The sequence below is a fragment of the Rattus rattus genome, chromosome 7 (genome assembly GCF_011064425.1).
Source record: "Rattus rattus isolate New Zealand chromosome 7, Rrattus_CSIRO_v1, whole genome shotgun sequence".
In the NCBI taxonomy this organism is placed as follows: domain Eukaryota; kingdom Metazoa; phylum Chordata; class Mammalia; order Rodentia; family Muridae; genus Rattus; species Rattus rattus.
Window position 1 is genome coordinate 68,524,023 of NC_046160.1, and position 25,463 is coordinate 68,549,485.

The 25,463-nt window shown below is 44.1% G+C and overlaps 1 protein-coding gene across 1 annotated transcript in view; it reads left to right on the forward strand.

Moving 5' to 3' along the window:
• The first annotated feature begins 11 nt into the window (after positions 1 to 11).
• Positions 12 to 25,463, forward strand: part of Prorp (protein only RNase P catalytic subunit) — an 84,245-nt gene continuing 58,793 nt past the window's right edge. Inside the window, exons 1-3 of the mRNA XM_032907750.1 lie at positions 12 to 1,638; positions 3,194 to 3,241; positions 6,361 to 6,493. Of these exons, the coding sequence (XP_032763641.1) occupies positions 656 to 1,638; positions 3,194 to 3,241; positions 6,361 to 6,493 (1,164 nt within the window). The 5' untranslated portion in view covers positions 12 to 655. The remainder of the gene's footprint in view (positions 1,639 to 3,193; positions 3,242 to 6,360; positions 6,494 to 25,463) is intronic.

The following is a 25,463-nucleotide window of genomic DNA, read 5'->3' on the forward strand; positions in this document are numbered from 1 at the left end:
TTTTCACCGCATTTATGGTTGCTTTAAGCTTGAGTAGCGTGGTGTGTTGTTTCATGAAGTGAACTTCGTTTGTCAGCAGTCCGTACAGTTAAGTCTGAACTCTTTCTCAACCTCACCTCCTTCTCTGTGTTGTTTATGCTGCATTTCCTTGATTCCCTCTCCCCTTCTCTGAAGAGTTTTGCGTCCTGGAGAGAGTTGTGAAAAGCAAGGAACCCTAGACTGGCTTTTCTTGCTGCTGCTGGAACTGCGGTTGGTGGTTCCTGACTGATGTTATTTCCGTGTTCTCGCTCCCTTGATATCCCGCCCCTCTTCAGGACCGTAGTAATCCGCACGAGTTAAACTGGGAGGTCCATGTGCTTTTTCTTCAGATTCGAAAATTGGAAGGTAACAGGCACCTCAGGATTTCCGTTCCGTCTTCTGGTTTAGGGATTGCTACTAGTGTTGGATGTCCTTGGATTGTTTTTTAATGAATAGAACTCTTGTGCTTTCCTTCACATTAAATCACTCCAAATATATAATCTTGGCTTGTTTATAAGGGAGAAACAAAAGAAAAATTCAAGAACTGGGCTTCCACTGTCTTCAGCCCTCAATACCTTAATTTTACATAGTGGAGTGAAGCTGTTTTTAGAAGTTGTCTCATTCAACTCACAGCAGAATGACTTTCTATTTGTCTGGTTTTCGGAGCTTTCCGAAACTTTGGAAGAGCAACCCTTATTTTGAGCTAGGCCCTGCGACCTCTTCTGCCTCTTTCTTTCTCGGGGTTCACTGTGTCATCGGGAACCAACAGAGATGGTTTTCTGTTAAAACCACCCCTCCAAATAGCAAAATACTCAATCTACTGGTTACTAAAGCTAGAACACTCAAGAAAGGAAATGACAGCAATAAGCAAGCTTCTTCTGGTCCTCATTATTTTGCTGCTGGAGCAGCTAAGAAGAGGTCCCACCTAAGTGGTAACCCTCAGAATCAAGGTCACACCTTGCCTGTGAAAAGCACTGTCCAACTCCCAACTAAACCTTTGAATTCCAAAGAGTGGGATAAACTTAAAGAAGATTTCAAAGGAAAGGCCAGTTTCGAAGACTTCGTCATTTCACAGATGACACGCAGCTGCAGTTCAGTCGATGTGGCCAAGTCTCTCCTGGCTTGGGTAGCAGCAAAGAACAATGGTATCGTGGGGTATAATTTACTCGTCAAGTATTTATATCTCTGTGTCTTTCATAAGCAGACGTCAGAAGTTATCGATGTCTACGAAATCATGAAAGCCAAGTACAAGAGTTTAGAATCTGGGGGTTACACCCTTCTCATCCGGGGATTAATCCACTCAGACAGATGGAGAGAGGCCTTGTTGCTGTTAGAAGATATTAAAAAAGTCATGGTCCCTTCCAAAAAGAACTATGGTGACTGTATACAAGGAGCCCTCCTTCATCAAGATGTGAACGTGGCTTGGAGTTTGTATCAGGAGTTGGTAGGTCATAATCTCATCCCTCTGTTGGAAACTTTAAAAGCCTTCTTTGATCATGGCAAAGACATGAATGATGATCAGTATTCAAACCAACTCCTGGACATCCTTTTGTATCTAAGGAATAATCAGCTGTATCCTGGAGAGTCATTTGCACACAGTATAAAGACGTGGTTTGAAAGGTAACTTTGATTTTGTATATGTGGTCTGTGTTTTGTTTATTAGTTGCTAAGACTCGTTTTATTCAACTTCTGCCTTTTTCGGTCTTGAGATAAGAGTTGTTTCTCCTTTAAAACAAAATATTCTCCTAAGAAAGTAGTAGGGGTAAATTTGAACTACTCTCTACTTGTCACGTAAAAGGAAATTATACAGCACCTTCTGTTTTTATATAAACAGATCTCTTCATTTTAGAACTATATTTTCTGAGGCATCTAGCATGAACAACGGGCAACATTATAGCAAGTAAAGGGTTTGTATCTGTGTGTGGGCACAGCATGTGGCAACAATAGAGGTTGACTTTAAGGTTTCTTTTTCTTTTTTCTTTTTCTTTTTTTCGGAGCTGGGGACCGAACCCAGGGCCTTGCGCTTGCTAGGCAAGTGCTTTACCACTGATCTAAATCCCCAACCCCAAGGTTTCTTTTTCTTTTTGTTTTTTATTTTTTCAGTCAAATTCCATCTTACTTTTGAGACAAGAGTCTCTCACTGAACCTGGAGCTTAGCATTTTGTCTAGACTCGCAGGTTGCATCTGCCTGTCTTCACACCCTTATTGCTAGGGTTACAGGGTCAGGCTGCTCTGCCAGGCTTAGGTGTGGGTTCTGGGGAATCTGAACTCAGATCTTGCTTGTGCAGCAAGTACTTTACTGGATGATCATATTCTTATTTTCAAAGGTGGCGACTGAAATATGTGCAGTAGGTAGGCCGTAGTCCTGTGTTTCCTCAGTTACAGTGATTGGAGTGGATGATGCAGTTCCCAATCAGTTCCGATACTCAAGCATTAAATAGAGAACTATCCTTCCATTTTATTTTGAGTCTTGTCTTGTTTGGCTATTCCCACCTCACCCCACACCCCCCAACTCTCCTTTGCTTTGACTCATGTTATTAACCACATAAATGTCTACTGCTTCAGTCTATGTCTGCATGTGTGTGTGGACGCATGAGTATTTCCAAGACAGGGTTTCTCTGTGTAACCCTGGCTGTCCTGGACATGGTTTGTAGACCAGGCTGGCCTTGAACTCACAGAGATCCGCCTGCCTCTGCCTCCTAAGTGCTAGGATTAAAGGTGTGCGCCACCACTGTCGGGCTGCTTCAGTCTTTGAGCCTCATTTCTTGACCCTTATTTTATTTTCTCTCTTTTTATCATATAGCGTGTTTACAGAACTTTCAGGTAGCAGTCGTGTCTAATTATCTTTTCGTACTTACTGAGTATCAAAAGAAGAGGAGTCCCAGACAAAGTGTGAAAATCTTCCAATGCCAAAGGGTTCAGGTTTCGTTTTGTTTCAAGACACTGGTTTTGGAGTAGAATTTTAGAATTTAGGAAAACATGTGTCGCAATAACAAAAAGAACTGATGGGGGAAAATTGGGTTTGGAAATAGGGATAATTGTGTGTGTAGGGGTTGTTTTATTTAGTTTGGGGCTTTCTTGTTACTGTTTTTGGTTTTTGAGACAGGGTTTGTCTGTTAGGTTCAGCAGGAATTTTTAACTTGTGGATAATTTGGTTTTGTAATCTTTTGTGTAGCATTCCTGGAAGACAATGGAAAGGACAGTTCACCACAATTCAGAAAAGGTAAAGACCGTTACTTGTCTCTAATGTTTGATTCTGGTAGAGTACATTCCAATGGCATTGACTTTAAAATCAAAAGGGCTGGAGAGATGACACAGAGGTTAAGAGCTATCTTGTTCTTCCATAGGACATGTGTGGTTCAGTTCCCAGCACTCTGGTGGCTCACAACTGCCTATAATTCTGGTTTCAGGGCATCTTCTGACCTTTTCTGGCCTCTGCCTGTACCCATACACATTCACACACACATACCCATACTCACACACACATACCCATACACACACACATACCCATACACACTCACACACACATACCCATACACACACACATACCCATACATACTCACACAAACACACAATAAAAAAATAAATCTTAAAGCCAGGTAGTGGTGGTGGTTGTGTGGAGTGGTGTACAACTCTAATTCCAGCACTCAGAAGGCATCAGGCAGATATCTGTGAGTTCGAGGCCAGCCCTGAAAGGAGAAACCCTGTCTTAAAAAATCAAAACAACAATAGATTCTCCCCTTACGCACTTCCCCCCAAAAATACTTCAAAGGGGAAGAGCGCTTTGAGTGATTTAAAAAAAAAATGTTTAAGAGCATCTTAAGAATAGTTTAATCAAGGGCTGGAGAGATGGCTCAGTGGTTAAGAGCACTGACTGCTCTTCCAGAGGTCCTGAGTTCAATTCCCAGCGACCACATGGTGGCTCATAACCACCTGTAATGAGATCTGATGCCCTCTTCTGGTGTGTCTGAAGATAGTTACAGTGTACATACATATAAATAAATAAATCTTAAGAATAGTTTAATCAAGAATTTATAATTAAATTTCCTGTGGGGGAGGGGGACCATCTCTGTTGTTGTTTTGAGAGTCTTGATCATGTAGCCCAGGCTGCTTCAAACATATAAAAAGCCTTAACCATTCAAGTGTTGGGATTGCAGTCATGTGACTGAGACTTTGGAATGCTCAGAACGTTTTTCCTGTTGATACTCTGAGTTTGTGTTACGCCTTAAAGATGCTTGCCCCTAGATTGCAGACCCAGTTGTATTCTAGGAATTACTGTGAAAGTTTCACCTGACTCCTGCCATCTTTCCCTGTCACCACAGTGGTGTGTGTGATACCATTGTGACTGATGCTCTGGAGAGCTCTGACTGTGCTGGGAGGAGGGGTAAACACAGGCCCTCATTAGGCTGTTCTGGAGTTGTGGATTCCAACTGTGACAGAGCTGGGAAAGTTGTTGGGAACCTTACAGCCATGTGGTGTGATATTCCCCGATCTAAAACGGAAAAAAAAACCCAGCAGAATATTTCGCTCCTGCCCTGTCAGTTTGTTCATTGTATTAACAACCTCAGTTGGCATCATGAACAAGCAAGACAAAGGCTGAAGGAGAGAAAGCCCTAGACTTTTTCTTTAAAAAAGAAAGAAAGGAAGGAAGGAAGGAAGGAAGGAAGGAAGGAAGGAAGAAAAAAGCTTTTACTTTATTATTTACTTTTGCTTTATTCAGTGTGAAGGTCAGTGGACAGCTTTCAGGAAGTTGGTTCTCTCCTCCGACCATGTCCATCACTGGGGTTGAAATCAGGCTGTCAGGCTTGACCACTGTAGTGGTAATACATAAATCCACGCTGAACTCCTTCACGGGTCCGTGCTGCCTCTACACCCGCCCAGTTGGTTTGGAGTCAAGAATGAAAGACGAGCACTCACCCCCACACACACACGTGTGCACACACACGAACGCACACATGAACGCACACACAAACACGTGCGCACACACACGAACACACACACATGTGCACACACGCACACACAGCCTTATTTTTAAATATTCCCTAAGCAGCTCAATGGCGGCTAAGAGACTCTCCCCTCCAATATTCTTGAGTTATTACTTTCTAAGATTTATATTTCATTTCTGCTACCCCAGACCCAATCAGGGTAGAGTGGGCCAGTCTCTCACTGCCAAGCTATTGGCCGATGGCAACTTTATTTCACCAATCAAAGCCAACCAGAGGCAGGGACCCTCAGTGTCTCACAAGCTGACTGACTGGGGGTGGGGGGTGGGGCGTGGGGGGGTTCCCCATGTAATTTTGGGAGCCGGATTAACACAAATAACATTAGAACCAATCTGCAGCAACCACAGACACCCTTACCACTGAGCCATTTTTTTGAAGCCCCTGTTTTTTGAAGCACTCTTCTAAGAGTGTAAAGCATACATACATACATACACACACACACACACACACACACACACAAAATGCCTTAGTAGAAAAACATTTGTGTTTTTCATCTACGTGCCTAGTGATCCTCTCTGCCTAGTGATCCTCTCTTTTGGGTTTTCTGGCATACTGATAGGTGATATCTTTAGGTTTATAAAAAAAAAAATCAAATAAATGTGATTATAAAGGTATGTATATATATATGTCATTTATGATATATATATATATACATATATATATATATATGGTATTTCCTTGTGCTTTGGAATTACTCATTTTAGGAAAAAAATGACATTTCTAAGACATTATTTTGTTGCTGTAAAATTATAAAAAAAAATGCTGTCTTTTACCCTGCACTAGATCCGGCACTGCAGTGCCCCAAGATAATCTGGTAGACATCTTCATCTCAGTCAGCAAAGCATCTCACCCGCTTTGCTCCATCCCATATCACACTGCTTCTCTCTGAGCCTGGCAACAATCTCTTTACCCATCTAGTTCCCAAGGCAGGCTGCCACCATGCTAAACATACACATCCCAATTTCATGGTGGGCTAGCACGTCTAGCCACCACACACTCTCTTAAACTTAAATCGCCACATGAAAGAACACACAACACAATAACCTCTGATCCAATTGATAAGATATAATTTGCTCATCTAGACATACAAAGCCCTGTACACATCCATCCCTTAAGAATATTCATAACAACCTGTAAATGTGCAGAGAGGAATCATAACGTCAGCCTCCATGTTCTCTCCGCTGCTTCTCCCTCCTCTGGTTCCAGTCCCTCTTCCCTCAAACTTTTCTCCCTCTCATCCTTCCTTCTCATCCAATGACAGGCCTCGTTCTGTCTTGTACCTGCCTTCACCTGTATGACATCATCCTACATTATTTAATATTAAGCTTTGCAATTACAGTGGCCAGTGTTCAAGCTGTGGCAGAGCCATAGAGTCTATCCATCTGAGTCCAGAAGAGTATGAATTTCTCAAGGAAACAATCATGAGGGATGTGATTGATGGTGGCGACCAGTACAAGAAGACGACACCTCAGGTGAGTCTAATGGTGCGACTGTGCTCTTAGATTGCTTGTCTGGAGTGGAGCCCAACAATTCTTTTCTTGTGAAAGCCAAAGGGCAAATATCTGGGGCTCTGTGAGCCACAGTCTCTTGCAGTAGTTTCATTGAAGTTAAAATAGCAGTGGGTGGTGTAGAAATGACTGACTGTGACTGTGTCATTAGAACTATTCATGAGGCCTAGGAGGGTGGCTCAGTGGGTGAAGTGCTAGCTGTGCCAGCTCAAGGACCTGACGTAGATAGATGCCTAACACTCGAGTAAAATCCAGACATGGTGACCCATGCACGTGACTCCTGGGCCTGGGTGTGGGAGGGCATGGAGGCAGGAGGATTGTGAGGGCTTGTTGGTCCGTCTCAGTCAGTCCAGCTGAAATAGGGATCCCAAGGTTCAGTAAGAGGGCCTGCCTCAAGATACAAAGTGGAGCGTGAGGAAGGGAGGCTCCAGAGGCTTTTCTCCAGCCTCTACATGTGCTTACGTGAGCACGCGCAGTCTGCACACACCCACCCTGCCCCTGCAAAACCAAAACACCATTCACGAAAACAAGCAGTAGGATAGGTTTAGCCCATGGTTATAATTGTGTCTTCCATAGATTACTTGGAGAGTTTTGTAGAGTAATCGAGTCTATTACAGTCTATTGAAGTCAGTCTAATTCTATCTAATCATAATTTCAGTGTTCAAAGTTGGGTGTGGGTCCTGTTACAAGGCACAGCTGCTTGGGAGGTGAAACATGGGGAGCTTGGTCGTGCTTATCAAGAGCCACCACTAGGTGGGTGCTGGCCTTCAGGGGAGCAGGCTGAGGACAGCGTCTAACCGGAGTGAGGGTGGTGGAGGGCCAGCTCCAGCTTAGCTTAGTGGTGATTGTCCTTAGCTTGGCTGCAGTTGGGCTGGAGGCACAGAAAGGCCTTCTGTGGGAGGCTTAGGCTGGAGCTCGGTAGTCGAAGACGCCCTCCGTGCTCCCCGTGGAGAATCTTGATGAAGGAGACAGTCCATGGCTCTAAACTGTTTATGGACTGTTCATCATGGACAGTGGATGCATACTCTACCACCTTCTCAGGGTGATCCCAAGATTAAATACCTTTTGCAGGGAGGAATGTCTGGGAAGGGAAGCTTATTGGCTAAGCCCCCAGAGCCTCTAGGTACCTCATTACCATGGAGCACTCTGTTCTGGGCCTACGTGACCTCACGTTTCCTTATGTGTGGCACATGTTCCAGGCCAGGAATTTGGCAGGGAGCAGGGAGGTGCCTGCTGTCTCAGGTGTGAATTTCCGAGGTCTCAACCTGCTCGACCCACCAAGCTTCCTGACATGGTTTACTGTCCCACAGTTGGGTGCTTACTTTTTTTCTCTGAGTACTGTTTTCAGCGGATTCTTGTTTGTTTGTTTGTTTTGTTTTGTGAGACAGGGTCTCACTATGTCTCTCTGCCTGCCCTGGAACTCACTTTGTAGATCAGGCTGGCCTCGAACTTACAGAAATCTGCCTGCCTTTCCCCCTTTCTGGTTAATAAGAAACCTGTGAGGTAGCATCCTGAGACCATGCTGACAGCACATTGCCTAGTAACCTTTTACCCAATGTTTTTAGCATCATGGAAATGATCACTACTTTTTGACATTGTAAAGGCACTTTTGTCCCCATTCCACATTTAGTAACTAACGTTTTGTTGTATGAAGTGTTTTCTCTCTTTCTATCTTTGTCACTAGTCCAAATACATAAGAACTCTTTCATTCCCTCCCCTGTGTGTGTGTGTGTGTGTGTGTGTGTGTGTGTGTGTGTGTGTGTGTGTGTGTGTGTGTGTGTTAGAACCTATTGCTATCATTCTGTTGATTTTCTCTGACTTGGCTAGTGGGAGCCCCTCAAGCCAGTTCCCGTCTCTTTTGGCACCTGTTCATCCCTACCCCACTCCCCCTAAGGTGCTTCTGCCTCAGTTGTGGAGCTCCTCTCATTGGGTTTTTTGGTTTAACACTACCTATGGTTCCATAGTGCTGGGATTCATTTTAAATACTTACTTATTCTAAGTGAATAGAAGGAAGAGTTGTTCATTTTTCTGTGCTGATTTGAACTCAACTGAAATCTTCCCCTTGGATACTGTTAGCTCCAGATTATAGACAGTGCTGCAAATAGCAAAAGGATTTGATGTATTTAATTAGCCCAACTCACAGAGCAGCTGATTCTAATCATAGGTGTTGGGGACAATTTTTTCCTTGGCTCTTTATTAGCATCTTTTCCCCTTGCGTCCTATCTCTTGTAGTATAAGAGGCTTGCACTATTAAAAAAGTAATAGCTACCAATTTAACAATCACTGTCAATGAAAACAAATGCAGCTGTCATCTTAAAGGGGAGCATTGTAGTTTACTCTGAAATCAAGTGGCTGTGGCCCAGAATGTAGATTCAGTTACCCCAAATTTCATGTTTCAATGTGGTGACAGTTTCATTTTACTTTTGTAGGAACAAAAACAAAGTCATAAGTCAAGATACTTAGAAAAAACTATATGGTGGCAATATCACATAGGCAGGCTATGACAAAGTGGGGAGGGAGATCTCTGTTATAGGCTTCAGATACCCTGATGACATCCTTAACCTTTGGGCTGGTGGAAGCTAAGTGTTTGTTTCCAAAAGTATTTACCTAATGGTCACAAGGATGTTAGGTCACACACAGAAGTAAGGGACAAATGACCATTTAGAGGCTTAATATAGCCCCAGAGAACTGCCTGGGCTTCAGCATTCTTACTTTCCGTAATCACTGGAGTTCCAATCAGTCGAGCAATCATGAGTGTTGGATGAGGACGCAGCTTTTATTCCTTGAGCCTTCATTTAACTTCATGTATGGCATGCACTTCTCATCCCGTTAGAGTCACAAAATCCAACAACGTCACAAGGACACTAGCATTTCAACGTCCGGAAGCTCAGGATAAGAGTAGCTGTTAGGGCACATGGCTGTATTGATTCGGGATTTAATTTCTGCGGGATAGGTAAGGCAGGAGTGGGTCTGAAGCACTTCTGCTGAATAGCAGGGAAACCAACTCATTCTGAGCCCAGAGGGAGGAATTAAAGGTGATGAGTTAGTCGAGTGGACAGATGAGATAAAGAACTTAGTGCTTTTGTTCAGACCTCTAGTTCCGCCGAAGTGCAGGAAGCAAATTGTTCATTTAAAGGGAAGAAAAATGATGGTGGCCTGAGGGAACTGGTAGAGTTAAAGCCCTGGAAGTTTGGGCTCTTTGTGAAACCATGAATCAGAGTATGGCTCTGGTGCCCCAGCTGAGGCTCGAGGGCACACTACTAATGACACGATCTGTCTCAGCAAGCCGTTGCGAAGTCCTAGACCATCTAGCTATAGGAACAGAAAAGACGGTGAATTTGATGGTGTGAGCGTTTGCTAGTCTGGTACAATTGCAGGAAGGAAAGAGCTGAGGGGTGGTAAATGACACTGAGTTTAACAAGGAAATGGTGGTTGGGAGCTCGTGGACTTGGAGCGAGAGAGGAGAGGGACGGGAGCTCCTTGAAGAGCAAGCTTAAAGGGCAGAGGGCGGCAATCAGATTTCCATCAGTGTTGCCTTGAGTTAGATTCTAGAATGTGTGGAGTTCAGATGCTGACAAAAGCCAAGTAGGGTCACACAGATCACCTTAAAGCCTGCAGTGAGGGCCAGCAGCTCATACACAGATGCTGTGAGTGTCCATGAAGGTTTATTTTCATATGTTCCCAGGTCTAGGGATTAAACCCTGGGCATCCTGCATGTCAGGCAAGGGCCGTACCGTTGCGTTCTGCTGCTAGTTCTCTTTAATAATCTGTATCTTTCCTTCCTTTCATCAGCCTGCCCTCTTTCCAAAGTCTCTTTCTTTCTTAAGACAGAGCATCTGCCAGGTGTGGTAACTCGTACCTTTAATCTTGCCATTCTAGAGGCAGAGGCAGAGGCAGAGGCAGGTGGATCTCTGAGTTTGAGGCCAGTCTGATCTACAGAGCTCCAGGACAGCCAGGGTTACACAGGGAAGCCCTGCTTTGACAAACAAATGAAAAAACTTTACTGTGTAGCCCTTGCAGATCTCAACTTGCTATATAGACCAGGCTGGTCTTGAACTCATAGAAATCTGCCTGCCTCTGCCTCCTGAGCACTGGGCTTAAAGACATGGCCACACATGGCTCTCCCCCTGTCTGATAATTATAGCCACATGAAATACTTGCCCTGTGCCAGCATTTTGCTTTGCCCCTTGGGTTGGGGATGGGAACTGAGTCGGGTAACCACATTCTTGGTCAGTACGCTGGTGTCTGGAATACTGCATAGCAAAGAAGAAGAGGTGTAGAATGATGTAGATCGGGGTCAGCAAACTGTGGGTCACAGAGCAGATCGGCCTGCTCTTTGTTTCTGTAAATAAAAATTCGTTGGACACATTCATTTATTTAGTACTACTTGCAGCCGTGTTTGTCCTGAAGAATCGAGTAGGAACCATAAGACCATGAGGCCTGCAGAGCTGACGTATTTACCATTTGAGCCTTTATAAAAATCCTTTGCCAACCTGTGATACAGGTGAGTATCGGAGGTCTCAGTGGAAGGAAGGAGAGAACAAGTCATGAGTTCAAGGAGCAGTGGGAAGAGAAGGCCTCAGTGTCTGTGGTCTGTCCTGTGCTTGCTGTCTGTACAGGAGGAGTTGATAGGGATAAGATTGAAATACCAGAAGCAAGGCAGAGGCTTCTGGGCGCCCCAGCCTAAATGAGGAAAGAGCTGCTTGGTCAGGGTGTCTAAGGCGCTGCTGTGCTTTGGGGGCCTCTTCGGGGACAGCCCCGTGTTCGGTTTGTTTACAGTGTCTAGGAAAGAAGCTAGAAGGATGTGCAGAGTCCGAAGTAGGTCCCAGGATGGGTGACTCTTATTTATCTTCTTCCCCTCCCTCTGGAGTGACAGGAGAAAATGATATTTTACTTTCTGTACTGAGTTTTAGTGCTCGGAAAAGATGAGCACTTGGGTCGAGCTTTGAGAGGAGAGTTAATATTGGAGGTTTTGGGGTGCCGTCCCCAAGAATAAACTCAATCCTAAGAATGCCTGAGCTCATCCAGAGATGGAAGAGTAGAGTAGTAGGTTCAGTTAGAACATGGTGGGGATCGATGGGGAAACACGTAGGAGGAAGGTTTTATTTCTGCTTACTTGTATGTCTGGGTGTGGTAGAGCTGGGGTGTTGTGCGTTTGTGACTGCTGGGCCCACAGATGACAGAAGAGGGCATCCATCCCCTGGAGCTGAAGTGCAGGCTGTTGTGGATGCTCTCTTATCTGATGAGCCATCTCTCCAGCTCCAGATTTTTATCTTTTAAGCATAACTTTACTGGGGTATGTTTGGCGTAGAAGAAACTTCACATGAAGTGTTTAGCTAGGTGAGTTTTGGTATATGTGCTTGCCGTGCAAGCCAGACAACCCGAGTCCAAGACCTAAAACCACAGTGGAAGGAGAAACCAAATTCTGAAAGTTGTCCTCCGGTTTCACACCCGTATGTGGCCTGCATCTGCCTGCACTCATTCATGTACATGCATGAGTGCATGTGCACACACACAAATACACACACACACACACACACACACACACACACATACACACACACTGATAATACATAAAATAAAAATTACGTTATTTATGCTTTTGTATAAGTTTCCCACGCCTGCCCAATGACTTTGTATTGATGACTGAAAACGACAGAGATTATCGTCTCACAGCCTGGATGCTAGAAATGTGAAATCAAGGTATTGCCACGTTGCATCTGAAGGCTCCAGGGACCTCTGTTCCAGCTTCAGACGCTGTCCACTCCTGAACACTGTACCCTCGCCTCCTTTTCTCCCTGTCCTAACTATCCTAATTTAACCCTCTGGCTTGGAGACTCTGGGTTGGTTTTCCAGAGCTCCCAGATGATTTTCAAGTGCAGCTGGGACTGGAACCATCGCTCGTAGTACGAGAGTTTGACGAACCTTACTGCGTAGCAGCTTTTCTGTGGGAGAGAGAAAACATCTCTAAAGATATAAGAGCAACGAAGGCAACTTGTTAGTTTTTCTGTTTTTAATTAGTTTTTAAGACAGAAGCAGTATTCTGTTTTGTTTGTTTATTGTTGTTGTATTAATTTACTTATACATTTATCCATCCAAGCAACAGGCAAGATTTTCCTATGCAGCTCTGGATGTCCTGGAACTCACCATGTAGACTGAGGCTGGCCCTGAACCCAGAGATCTGCTTGTCTCTGCCTCCCTAGTTCTGGGATTAAAGGCATTTACCACCCTACCCCAACCCCAAGTTGGGTTTGTTTGTTTGCTTGTTTATATGTTTGTTTGTTTGTTTGTTTTGAGACAAGTTCTCTGCATAGCCTTGACTGTCCTGGAACTCAGTATGTAGACGAGGCTAGCTTCGAACTCACAGATTCACCATTCCCTCCCAACGCCCAGTTGCTGCAATTGAAGGTGTGCACCACTTCACTGGGCACAAATTTAGTTTTTAGCTCAGGCTGCCTAATATTAACTATTAGCCCAGACTGTCCTTGAACTCGTGACAAGGTACTAGCCTCACCTCTCCAACTGCCAGGATTTTGAAGTGTGAGCCATCAACCACACTTCCTGTTTTAAACGTTCATGTGCAGTTCTCATATGGCCACCAGGTGGCAATGGAGTACCGCATAATTCCAGTTTATTGGGCAGTTTATCTGTTAAAAGATTTGCAAGTTTCTCAAACCGACAGGTGACTGTTTTTTGTGGGTTTTTTTTTTTTTTTTTAGTTACGGGGGTATTGGTATTCTTAACAAAAAGAACAACAAAAATTAGATGTTTTTTTGTTTTTTGTTTTTATTTAGAAATTTTGCTCACATAAGAATTCAGTTCTTTAGGGTTGGAAAATGAGCTGGTTGGTAAAGTGGGTTTAGTCCCCAGTCCTTTATAAACCTGACATGGTCACACACACCTGCAGTCCCAGCAAGTAGAAACAGGAGCATCAGAAACTCACGCTCATCCTTGCCTACATAGTGAGTACAAAGCCAGCTTGAGACATACAAGACTGTCCCCAAGACAGACAGACAACCAACCAAACAAACGTCCATAATTTTTATTAAGGGAAATGTCCATGTGTAAAAGTAGAGAGATGGGAAGATGGACCCCTTCAGTGAGATTGTCTGGTCATGCCCCACCCTTCCCCCTTGCAATCAGGTTAATTTGACAATAATTCTAGCAAGAATTTATCCTGTAAAGTACAAACATATTCCTAGCTAAGTGATAGTGAAGCACTCCTTTAATTTCAGCACTTTGGGAGGCCGGCAGGTGGATCTCTGTGAGTTCAAGGCTAGCCTGGTCTACAAAGCAAGTCCAGGATGGGGCTACAGGGCTACCTGGAGAAACCTTGTCTCAAAACACCCGTGTGTGTGTGTGTGTGTGTGTGTGTGTGTGTGTGTGTGTGTGTGTGTGTGTGTGTGTGTGTGTTCCTTTGTAAAATTATGCTTTCCCTACACATTTAGAAATACTTTGGAGTATCAGGTAAAGTATTTGCTTTCCAAGCATGAGGATCTGAGTGCAGTACCCCAGTTCAGAGCCGTGTAAAAGTCAGGTGTGGCAGTGTTGTTAACTTCAGTGCTAGGACAGGCAGAGACAGGAAGATTCTGGAGGCTGGATGGCTAGCCAGCGTAGAGGAAACCCCAGGTTTCCTCACAGAGGAAGTTGGAAAGCAATAGAGGGAAAAACCCATACTTCAGTTCTGGCCTCTGCACGAATACAGTCAGGCACTTGCATACATGTACACGTGTACCCCACGCAGGCATACACATTCATAAAGACACGCACAGACTGAGAACCTGAGGGTGGTTTTATGTGGGGCTCTAGCTAGTGATGCTTCTGCTTTAGAGAAGTACTCTTAATAGTCCTTAAAATTACAGCCATTACGTGGGCGCATTTTATGGAAATTTGTTCAATAAAAAATAAGTATCAGTGAGAAGGAGCTGTGTTAGTTTCCTTTGCAAGTCTTTTTAATTATACACCCGAGTGGGCCACTTTTTAAAATGGCAAAACAGTTTATACTTAGAAGTGGCCAGCTGGACCTAATTTACATGATTCCAGTTTGTCGGCAGTGTCCGTGGCCTCCGTTAGGAGTGGGATGAGCAGAAATCTCTCCAGGGCTCTCACCTTGGCTTCCTCAGTGTCATGGAGTTTATTTATTCCCAGTCTGTTCAGTGCGATGTGACCTTGTCAAAGTGTTGTGCTCCTGAGTAGCCAGAATTTGATGATGGCCTGCAGTGGTCCAGATTGTTTCTCCTCAGGGCATTCCTCATGGGTATTGGTGCTATCTTGGGAATTATAAAGTCTTGAGGAATTATAAAATGCAGAGGTGTGGAGGGGGTGGGGTGAGGCTGCATGATTTTACATTTTCTTTTGACGGTTGTTTAAGATAGGTTGTCCCTGCTCAGGTTAGCTTCAGATTCACAATATAGTGCAAGCCGGCCTTGAACTCACCTTTGTCTTGCTTGAGCCTTGTGATGCTGGTGTTACAGATTTTCTCCGCTGTGCCCAGCTCGGGCCACAGCTTTTTGGCTTTGAATTCGGCTGTTCAGGAGATGTGGGTTTCTATGCTTTCAAGTATCGCCTTTATTGTTTGTTAATGTACACAAGTGTTTTGCTTGCCTATATATCTGTGAACCACTTGCATGCCTGATGCCTGCAGAACATAGAAGATGGTGTCAGATCGCCTGAAAATGGAGCTCCAGGAGGTTGTGAGCCATCTCGTGGATGCTAGGAGCTGAACTCATGTCCTCTGTGTTGGTTTTTGTTTGTTTGTTTGTTTGTTTTTAACAAAATCTCAATCATTCAATTTTACCAGTGGAGACTTGGGAGCCAGATGCTAGGGTGAAGACCTGCTAGTTCAGAGAGGCAGAGAAAACGTTCAGCTGACTTTCCTCCTCAGCCAGTGTCCCAGAAGGAATTCCCCTCTCTCGTGCCTCTCAAAAACCTTCAAACTGAATGTCCCTCCCTTCTACTTCCTGTGTGTCTCTGTCCTTCCGACTCCTTTTTAGTCTCTATTTTATGTTCACTTCCTGTCAACTGGTTGCTTGCTCTGCCTCTTGACCTATGGCTTACTTTCTTTATCCCTCTTTACAATATTCAAGTATAAACCTCCTGGATTAAAGTGCTAAGGCTAAGCCACACTACAACTGAAAATGGATTTTTTCCAGTAAATAACACAATCTCAGGGTCGCCACAGTGTGATTAAATATCCTGCCACACCTCAAAAAAGCACCAAATATTTTCTTTTCTTTCTTTTTCTTTTTTTTTTTCTTCTTCTTCTTCTTCTCGTTCTTCTACACGAGGGTTAAGGGTGCTTTTTAATTGTTTTAGGTTACAGGGCAGAAATCCCAGCTGTGGTTTGAGTGGTAGATGGACACTGTAGGTGCTCTAAATTGAACTCTTTATCACTCTCCAGAACTTTGTCTTTTGAGTTTGAAGATCTTGCTATTTCTAAGTTAAATCATGGGGTTCCCAGATATTTTTTTTTTTTTTAAAGAAAAACGTGGTAAACAGTGAGATCAGGAAGCTTATGTGCTTACTTATGATGCTCATGCACGAATGACTAATTTTTAATAACCAGGGGACATTTTGTGCAGTGCCCCTGTGACAGTCATTTCCTGAATCTTGTCCACTTTCTCCCTCAACTCACAACTGAAAACCTGAAGGTAGACCCATGGTTACCCAGACAACAGCTAGCGCTCTGAACCACTGGGCCACTTCCCAGCCCCCTTTTATTGGAGTTTACCAACTAGAGTCCAACCTCTTTTATGAGATTCGATTTGAAACAATATGCTTTTTGTACTTTCCTTTTAATGCATCCATGAATGTTGTTTATGAGGTCAGGAGTGTGATCAATGGCTCTTGTAGAGTTACACCGGAGATTTTTAGATATGGAGAATGTTTTAGGACAGAGCTGACATGGGTGCTGGATTGGAAGGCACATGTGAGGGGAAATGTGAAAAGCCAAGGGATAAAGTCATGTTTGGGCATTGCTGCAGTACTAAAAAATTTAATAAGATATTTTCTTGTTTAATAAATGTTAAGTATGCACTGTATTTCTGGCAATTTCCACATTGGATTATCTTTGCTTTAAGAGATTAAAATTTATATTTTTGGTTGTGAGCCTAGCCTTTAACGGCTGAGCCATCTCTCCAGCCCAGAGATTAAAATTTAATAAAGAGTCTGGTGGCTCATGCACTTTGGAATCCTAGCACTTTGGAAGTAAAGGCAGGAAAATCAGGAGTTCAAGGTCATCCTTTGCTACATACTGAATTCAAAGCCAGGTTGCTCTACATGAGATCCTGTCTTAAAAACACGAATGAATGAACAAACGAATGAACAAGTAAATGAGTAAATAAAGGAGAACTTTAGCATTTTGGAAATATCAGCTTATTTAACAAATTTTAAAAAATTTAAATAATATGTTTGTGGGAATGTGTACATGGGTACAGGTGTCAGCAGAGGCCAGAGGTGTTGGTCCCTTGGTGCTGGAGTTATAGGTGGTGTTCAGAATCAAACTCAGGTCTTCTGGGAGAGCCTTTAATCACACAGCCCTCTCTCCAGCCCCTAGATCCTCTGTAATCAATCAAAAAGTTACTGCGCTTCTCATCTCTGCTTCCTTCCTGGTCTTTAAAGATTTTTTATTTATTATATATAAGTGCACTGTAGCTGTCTCCTGGTCTTTAAATAGGGAAGATTGGACCAGGTGGCTGCAGGGTCCCTTTGGAGCTCTTGAGGTTACGATTTCCTGTTGCCAGGAAGCTACTTTATCTAGTAAGAGGAAGCTAAGGCAGAGTTGAAGGTGGAGCTCCAAGGTTTTGATTTGGGTGTGCGACTGCAGTCTGAATGCTGTACTGTCAGGGTGCAAGGCAAGAAAAGCACATCTGGGGTTGGGGATTTAGCTCAGCGGTAGAGCGCTTGCCTAGGAAGCGCAAGGCCCTGGGTTCGATCCCCAGCTCCAAAAAAAAAAAAAAAAAAAAAAAAAAAAAAAAAAAAAGAAAAGCACATCTGATCCTTACTGATGTCGCAGCTGTACGAGGCTCTGTTGAGAACCTTCTGGCCTTCCCTCAGTGGCTAAAGGTAGAAATGTGAGGTCGTTACACACTGAGCAGAGGATGTGAGGCCTCAGGCATAGCTTTATCTGTAGATGATCATTCTGCAGGACTCGAAGAGATAAAATAGGAGAATTAAGAATTTGAGTAGCTGGAAGAAAGGAAGAGAAAGAGAGAGAAAGGAAGGAAGACTGAGTAGGGTATTGTGTTTACAGGTATACTCCTAGCACACAAAAGGCTAAGGCGGGAAGATTGATCACGGGTTGAAGGGCAGCCTGGGCTACATAGTGAGTCTAAGGCCAGCCTAGGCTACATGACCTTGCTTCAAAAAAAAAAAGAGTAAATAAAGAAAACAACCTGAAAATAGGGAGGGAGTAGATGGGGTTACATATGACACAAAATTGGCCTGTGTTCTCAGGTCACATTAGTTTACAGGCTTGTGCGGGGTTTATAATTCTGTCTCTTGTATTATGATTTAGATTGCCGTTACAAAAAAATTTTTTTAAGATTTTTATTTATTTTATGTATGTGAGTACACTGTCACTGTCTTCAGACACACCAGAAGAGTGTTACAGATGGTTGTGAGCCACCATGTTGTAGCTGGGAATTGAACTCAGGACCTTGCTGAGCCTGAGAGCTCCAGGCTCAGTGACAGACCCTGTCTCAAAGACCAAGGTAGTTGAGTTTAATCTCTAGGACGTATATGGTTAGAGAAAGCCATCTCCCAAAACTTGTCCTCTCACACCTATACATACATGTACCATGATATTGAAGCATGTGAACACACACACACACACACACACATACACACACTAAATCAATCAATCAATCAATCAGTCAATAAGGGTAGTGAAATTAAAATAATAATAAAGTAGGAAATGATTGAGAAGGACATCCATTGGAAACATCTGACCTGTACATGCACATGCACACCCATACACCACACACACACACACACGCGCGCACACACACACACACACACACACACACACACACACACACACACAGAGAGACAAAGTGAGGAAGAACTGCTATCTTAAACAAATACACATGCACTTGCAGGTAAGAGTCCTGGAGGAGGCTTTAACCAGTGCGTCAGTCGTCAGTGGTGTCTCACAGAGCAGCATCTCTCTGAAGCATCTCCCCTTAGTTAAAACTGTGTACTCATATTCACTGTGAGATGAAAACAATTTGGGACACCACTGAAGAGTGAAAGTCTCCTTTAAGCAAATATTTTGAAAATACTGAAATTTGCTGGGCGTGGCTTGCAAATGCTTTTAATCCCAGAGGCAGAGTCAGGTGGATCTCTGAGTTCCAGGCCAGCCAAGACATCCCCAAACCTGGGAAAGTGTCATGTCACCGTACGGTGGTAAATTGTTCCTTTTTCTGTTTTTAAAAAAGTGAGATTCCATTTCTGAGTAGGCTCTAGAGAGGCTTCCTATTGCACCCCATTGCTTCTGACTAACAAAAGTTATTAACTTAAAACAAAAAACCAATAACCTGTGCGTGTGAATGTGCTAGCCAGTGAGCGGCCTGGACGGCTGTACTCAGCAGATGCTCTGCCCTGGCTATTGTGCAGGTGTGAGCTATAGCACCACCGCTCTGGGTGGGGAGACTTCCCTGTAGGGAAATGGAGCCTGAGAGCCGCTGTCCTCCACAGTGCTAATTGGGAAGTGCGAGGTGTGGGGATTTCCATCCTTTGTTGATCAGGTCTCCAGGCGCATTTCCTCCAGCTTCTTGCGTGGGCCTGAGCTGTGGGGCAGCTGCAGGGAAGTGAAATGTGACTCCCCGAGCTCCAGGGCCTGGCTTTTCATTTGGAGATTTTATAATTGCAAGAGAGGAATGTGCAAAGCCGGACTCTGTGGCTGGTTTAGCAATAGGTCTGTCCTGTCGGTCCGGAATTACGTTTATGCCAGTCGTAGCTGTGCGCAGATGATTTGAATCTGCGGATAGTACAGGTTGTCGCAGCAGCCAGCAACTTAACGGCCCACGGCTGTAATGTAGCTCGCTGTGTGTTGCTCTGGACCTAGAATGGAACGATCACATCCTGACAGGCTAACAAAAATGCTGACGTTCCTTTGCAGGTTCCTGTTGTCCGGATGCTTGTGTTTTGTTGAGCTGAGTATTTTTCAAAGTCTTCGAAATGAGAAAAGCTGCCAAGGATATATTTTTGGGAGGGTGTTAAGGCCCTGCCTAGGTAGAGTGACCGGGGCAGTCAGAGGAGCTGAGTATGATGGTACACAGGAACTGTCTGACTGAAGTTGAAAGTTCTAGTCAGAGTTAATACCTTCCCAGCAGTCCCTGCCAATATCTTGAGGTCGACTACGTTTGTTCATTTTTCCAAAAATATTGTCTGGAGGCTGGGATGGGTAGCATGTTGCTCTAATCTCTGCGTGCAGCTGTGAAGGTGAAGGCAGAAGGGTGACGAGGTCAAGGCCAGCTTGGACTAGAGAGGCTGACCCTAGGTAAATAAACAGGCTCTGGTACTGCCCTTGCCTAGTAAGAAAGGAATGTATCTTTTTCTATTCTAAGAAGGAGAAAAATCCCCACAAAATATATTTAGGAGCCCTTGCTGCCTCTAAACATAGACCGGGCTTTTGCCGGCAGAAAATTGTGACGTTTCTTCCCAAGTCACTTGCCATTTTGTTTTTGACATCCACGGCCTCTGTCAGAGAGACTTCACGTAGTTGGTAGTCATTGAGTGCCAGAATGGCCAGAGGTGACCTCTGGAGCCTTTGTTTGCAGAGCTGTTGATGAGACCTCCCTGTCAGCTGTGTGGTCAGTAAAACTGTAGACAATGTTTAGGTCCAAATTTAAGTTTATTTCTGTTGTATCGGGATGGAGCTTTTAATTGCATGTATTTAATGGTGTGTGCACACGCGCATGCTCACATGTGCTCCTGCTTGAGCACACACACAGAGGTGCAGGTATAGAGTCAGAGGACAAGTTTCAGGAGTCCTTTCCGTCTTTTTACCAAGGGGGTCCCAGGGATTGAATTCTGGTTGTCTGATTTGGCAGCAGTCGTCCCTACCCGTTGAGCTGTGTTACTGCCCTCATCCCATCTTAAACGTAAGGTAACCGTGACCATATGTTTATGAATCATTTTTAAGTGAGTCAGTTATGAACTCAACTTGTCCAAAAATGAACTTGCTGGGCATGGCTGTGTGTGACTTTAATCCTAGCATTGTAAGGCAGATCTCTGTGATTTCAAGGGTCTCCATGGGAGATCTAGGCCGAGCTCAGTGATGCTAAGACTCAAAACAGACAACCAAGCAAGCAAGCCAAGTGCTTTGTAAATGCTTCCCCTTTGTGGCTCTCAAGCCTCCTTTGTTATTTCCTCCTTATCTGCCTCCCGGACCCAAACGATTAAAGCTGATTTTGTCTCCTTCCTAATCCTTGACTTTGGCATCTAATGTGTCACAGATGTGATTTTTACATCATTTCTCACCATTGCCTCTCCTGTTCACTTGCACTAATTCCATCCAGGCCTGTAGTGTCAGCTCAGTTTGCACACTACTTCCTGTCTCACTCGTGTGTATGCTTCCCTTCTAACATCCGCTTCTCCCTATTTCCAGATTGGTCTTTCAGAACACTGACTTAATCATATCATCCTTTGTCTAAAATCTTCTGCAGTTCCCAAACCCGTGCTACAGGTAGCTTTTCCTAGTTTAGCCACAGCCTGTGTTTCAGGCCCTGACTCTCACTTCTCCTCCCTAAACACCTACTTCAGCCAGTACCTACCAGCTCTGGGCTACTTCTTAGTGTCCCACCCACTTCCCCAACTGTGTTCTTATCTCCAAATCCTTGAGGCTTTCTTAAGTGCCTTTTCTGTCTTCTTTCTTGACTTTTAAAAAGCTAATATTTTTATTAATTATTTGAGAAATTCACACAATGTATTTTGAACAGATCCATTCCACCATGAAATCCAATTTATGTTGCCCAGCTACTTTTGGGTGTGGGATCTGTGAACCAGGTATCATACAATTGAAGAAAACTGACCCTTCTCCCAACAGCTACCAAGTGCTAGAATCTCCTCACTAAGGTGGGACCTCATTCCCATGAAATTGCGAGGGTCTTGTGTGTGCTGTCATTGTGAGTTCAGATATGCAGCTGCCCCTTCTATGTCTGGGAAGCAGTTATGGCCATGCATCACCTCTGACTCCTACAGCCTTTCCACCCCCTCTCCCACAAAGATCCCTGAGGTTTGAGGGGAGGGGAATGAGATGTCCTGATTTAGAGATGAGCACTCTGAAGCCTCCTGTTCTCTGAGAGCTGACCAGGTACAGGCTTCTGTGATAGTTGACAAATACAGAAGGATGGCTTTGAGATACACTAGTCTGTGTGCATAGAATAAGTTATTAGAAGTCACGTTAGTACTGTGTCCATTAGCCGGATTCTATAGCAAAGGGCTCTTCCCTAGGGCGTATGACCGTTTAGCCTCTGGTCCTTGGTCTCCTTAACGATTCTATCTCTGGGCTCCATCTCATGGAGTTGGCCTTAAATCCAACCAGAAAGTGATTGACTAGTCCTATGACATTTGTGTCACTATTCTACAAGCAGGCATATATCTCCCCAGGCAGGTTGTTACTGCAGTTTGAAGGGTTCAGAGTTGAGGGAAATTAATGATTGCTTCTTTATCCAGTAACGTGCATACTTCCTTCCACCTCCACGAAAGCTAGCCAGTAGCGAGCTCAGGTCAGCACCCCCTTGGTTTCTTCATGCTTACGGCTCAAATAAGTGCTCTCTTCTACAGTAGGGTCTTACCACACATTTTGGAGGGTAACTGAGAGCAACAGCAGCAGCATAATGTTTGAGGGTCTGTGGGACCACTTTGGCTAGCAACACACAAGAAAGTAATCCTTTCTTGTTACTGGGGCTTTTATATAGAAGCCTGTGGTATTTATTCTGTTTTCCCCCTGTTATAGGGTAACTCCCTCCATGTATGTATGTATGTATGTCATGAAGCTTCTACAGTATTGGGTTTCCATATAGCTTTTCCAAAAGCTCTTCTGTGTTAGTTTCTCTCCCTGTATTCCCTCCTCTTCCCTACCTCCTAGCCCCACCCATCTAACCCCCTTTGTAACTGTATTCTACCTCTGCTCCCGTATCTTTCTAGACTTCTGTAGTCTTCACTTGCTTCCTTATGAATCCTGTAACAAGAACTCTGTTCTTGTTTCAGAGTTTGTATTTTTTTTATTTCAGTATTTGTTTTCCCTTCGATGTAACCAGAATCTCCTCCAGGGAGTAGCACCCACTGTAATTTCCTGAATACTTGATATTCTGTAGTTACCACAAATACTGTTAATTATACAGCAAATAAGCAAATGTGAGGCTTTGTAAGGCTACGGTTTATTTCGCTGTGTCATTTAGTAGCAGCTGTCTGGAAGAAGTACTTCCTTTATAGGGAGGGAAGCATTCAGAGAAGTCACTCGTTCACCAACATTATACAGTGTAAGTGGCGAAGTCAAGATTCAAACCTAGGTCTGTTCCCTACACTGTGTTCGTAATGCTTACCTCCTCATCACACGGATATATGTTTTTGAGGCTAAAAAAGTATTGCTTAGCTTGCATGTTTGCTTAGTTATGGCAGAGCAAGTTATGTAATGAGAGTTAGTAATTTTTGTCAGGAATAATGAAACCAATCTCAGCGCTGTCAGAGGTCACAGGGACATAAAATTTCCCTTACTGTCATCAGTTACTGCTAGGCCGACTGACTCACCTTCCAGTTCCTGGTCGATCTTTTAGTCGTTCATTTGTTTGTGCAAGCGAGACATGCCGGGGAATCACTGATGAGGTTCAAGCTTATCATTGAGCTAACAGTGTTCCCGGGACATCCCTGGGGCTTCTACCTCGTGCCTTATCTCTTCCATCTCCTCTTTTTTTTTCTCCTAGTCCCTTTTTTTTTATTTTGTGCGTTTTGTTTTTTAAGATAGGATCTCACTGTATAACTCAGTTGGATCTCAAATTCAGAATCCTCCTGCCTTGGTGTCCAACTGTGTGAATGTGCCACTTGGCCTGGCCTTAGATCTACTATTTAATTATTTAGCAAGTTAGACTTGGTATTGTTTATCTGATACATTCTTCCTTCTTGGGTTTTTACTCACCCCGCCCCCTTCTTTCTATTCCCCGCCTCCCCTTTCTTTTTTGGTATGTGCCTTTTCATTAAAGGAGAAAAAAAAAAAAAAACAAAAAAACAGGCATGGGTATGGTGATAAACTCAGCACTCAGAAAACCGGTAGGAGAATTCCTTTCTTTAATGAGGATTAAGCTGAATTAGATGAGAATTGTTTCATTCATATGAGAACATCTAAAAGTAAATGGCTTTTGAAAGCATGACTGTCTTTAACATTACACTTTATACACAAAGCGTTTGTTTAGCTCAATGAAGTCAGGAATAAACTGGAAATTGGGAGTAAAGATTGTGTACCTTGGTAATAAGAAAGTAGACTAGAGAGGTTGTCTGTACGGAGGACAGAAAGGAAATGCAGAGTGAGTATGCTCTTAAATATAACGGGAAAGCTGGGTGAGGTCGTGCTTGCCAGTGGGCATGCACCCAGGGGCAGAAGCTAATTCTGCTAGTTCAAGGCCAGCTTGATCTACACAGAAAGTTATTGGTCTTTGCAGGCCTCCTACTCCTGTATAAATAAAGGAGCTCATTTATCGATAGGAAACAGGAAGTAGGGAGAGTTGTTCTAATAGCCTGTGTTAAAGACAAAGAGCAAATAATTGTTGGCAAGCAGTTATTTGAAGCGATTGAATGGGCCTTTTTCTCCTTGTCTCATTTATTTGTGAGAACAGCATAGACACTGTCATCTGCAAATAGTGTGTAGGTAGGTGAGTCACAGCAGTCCGTCTGTCTTCACACTGGCAGGAGCCTTTTCTATGGGGCCTTCACAGGGCCTGGGCACCTTTGGGAGCCTGGGCTGGAGCCGAAGCCCGGGCCTTAACTGGAGCTTTGGCCTCTGCCTTGGTTTAAACTTTGAGCTTTGGTTGGCCATGTAGCTTCCAATCTGCTTCTCTAGCTTGGGGTGAGCAATGAAAGCCAGACGGCTGAGTTTGAGGCTGGGGCTCTTGGGCATCTTGGGCATCTTGGGCTTGACAGCCTGAGGCTTCACGGGGGCCTTGATGGCCTCTGCTCGTGCACTCACGGCCTTGGCATTGTTGGCCTGCATCTTCTTCAGGCCTTTCTTGTTGTGCTTCTTGGCAAAGCGCATGTTCCTCAGAAACTTGGGGTCGACCCCTTTAAGAGATTCATATCTGGGGTTGGGGATTTAGCTCAGCCGATAGAGCGCTTGCCAGGAAGCGCAAGGCCCTGTTGGTCCCCAGCTCGAAAAAAGAACCAAAAAAAAAAAAAAAAAAAAGAGAGAGAGATTCATATCTTTGTGACTGGGGTTTCTTGATGCCATTTCTGTGCCATTTGCAGGACTGGTTGTGTGTGGTGTGGTTCTTGTACTTGGCCATGTCTGCACGGTAAGCCACAGCTCCCGCAGTGCCTGGGACCGGAAGACTGAATGGACCTTTTGTAGTATAGACTTTTGTGATGAAGTTATTCTATTTTGTGTGTGTGTGTGTGTGTGTGTGTGTGCGTGTGTATATGTCTGTGTTCATGTGTCTTTGCCATACATATGTGGAAGTCACTGTAGAATGTCTGGTATCCTGCTTTACCACTCCCTCTCTTATTCTCTCGAGACAGGGTGTCTTATTGAACCTGGAACTAGGTCGACAGCCAGTAAGCCCCAGCAATCCTGTCTGTACCCCACCTCTGCCCGCCTTTGCCCCAGAAGCTCTGGAATTACAGGATTGCATGTGGTCATGTCTGAGTGTTTGTGAACGCTAGGGATCTTAGCTGAAGACCTCATGTTTATGCAGCAAATACTCTTACCCACTGAGCTGGCTTC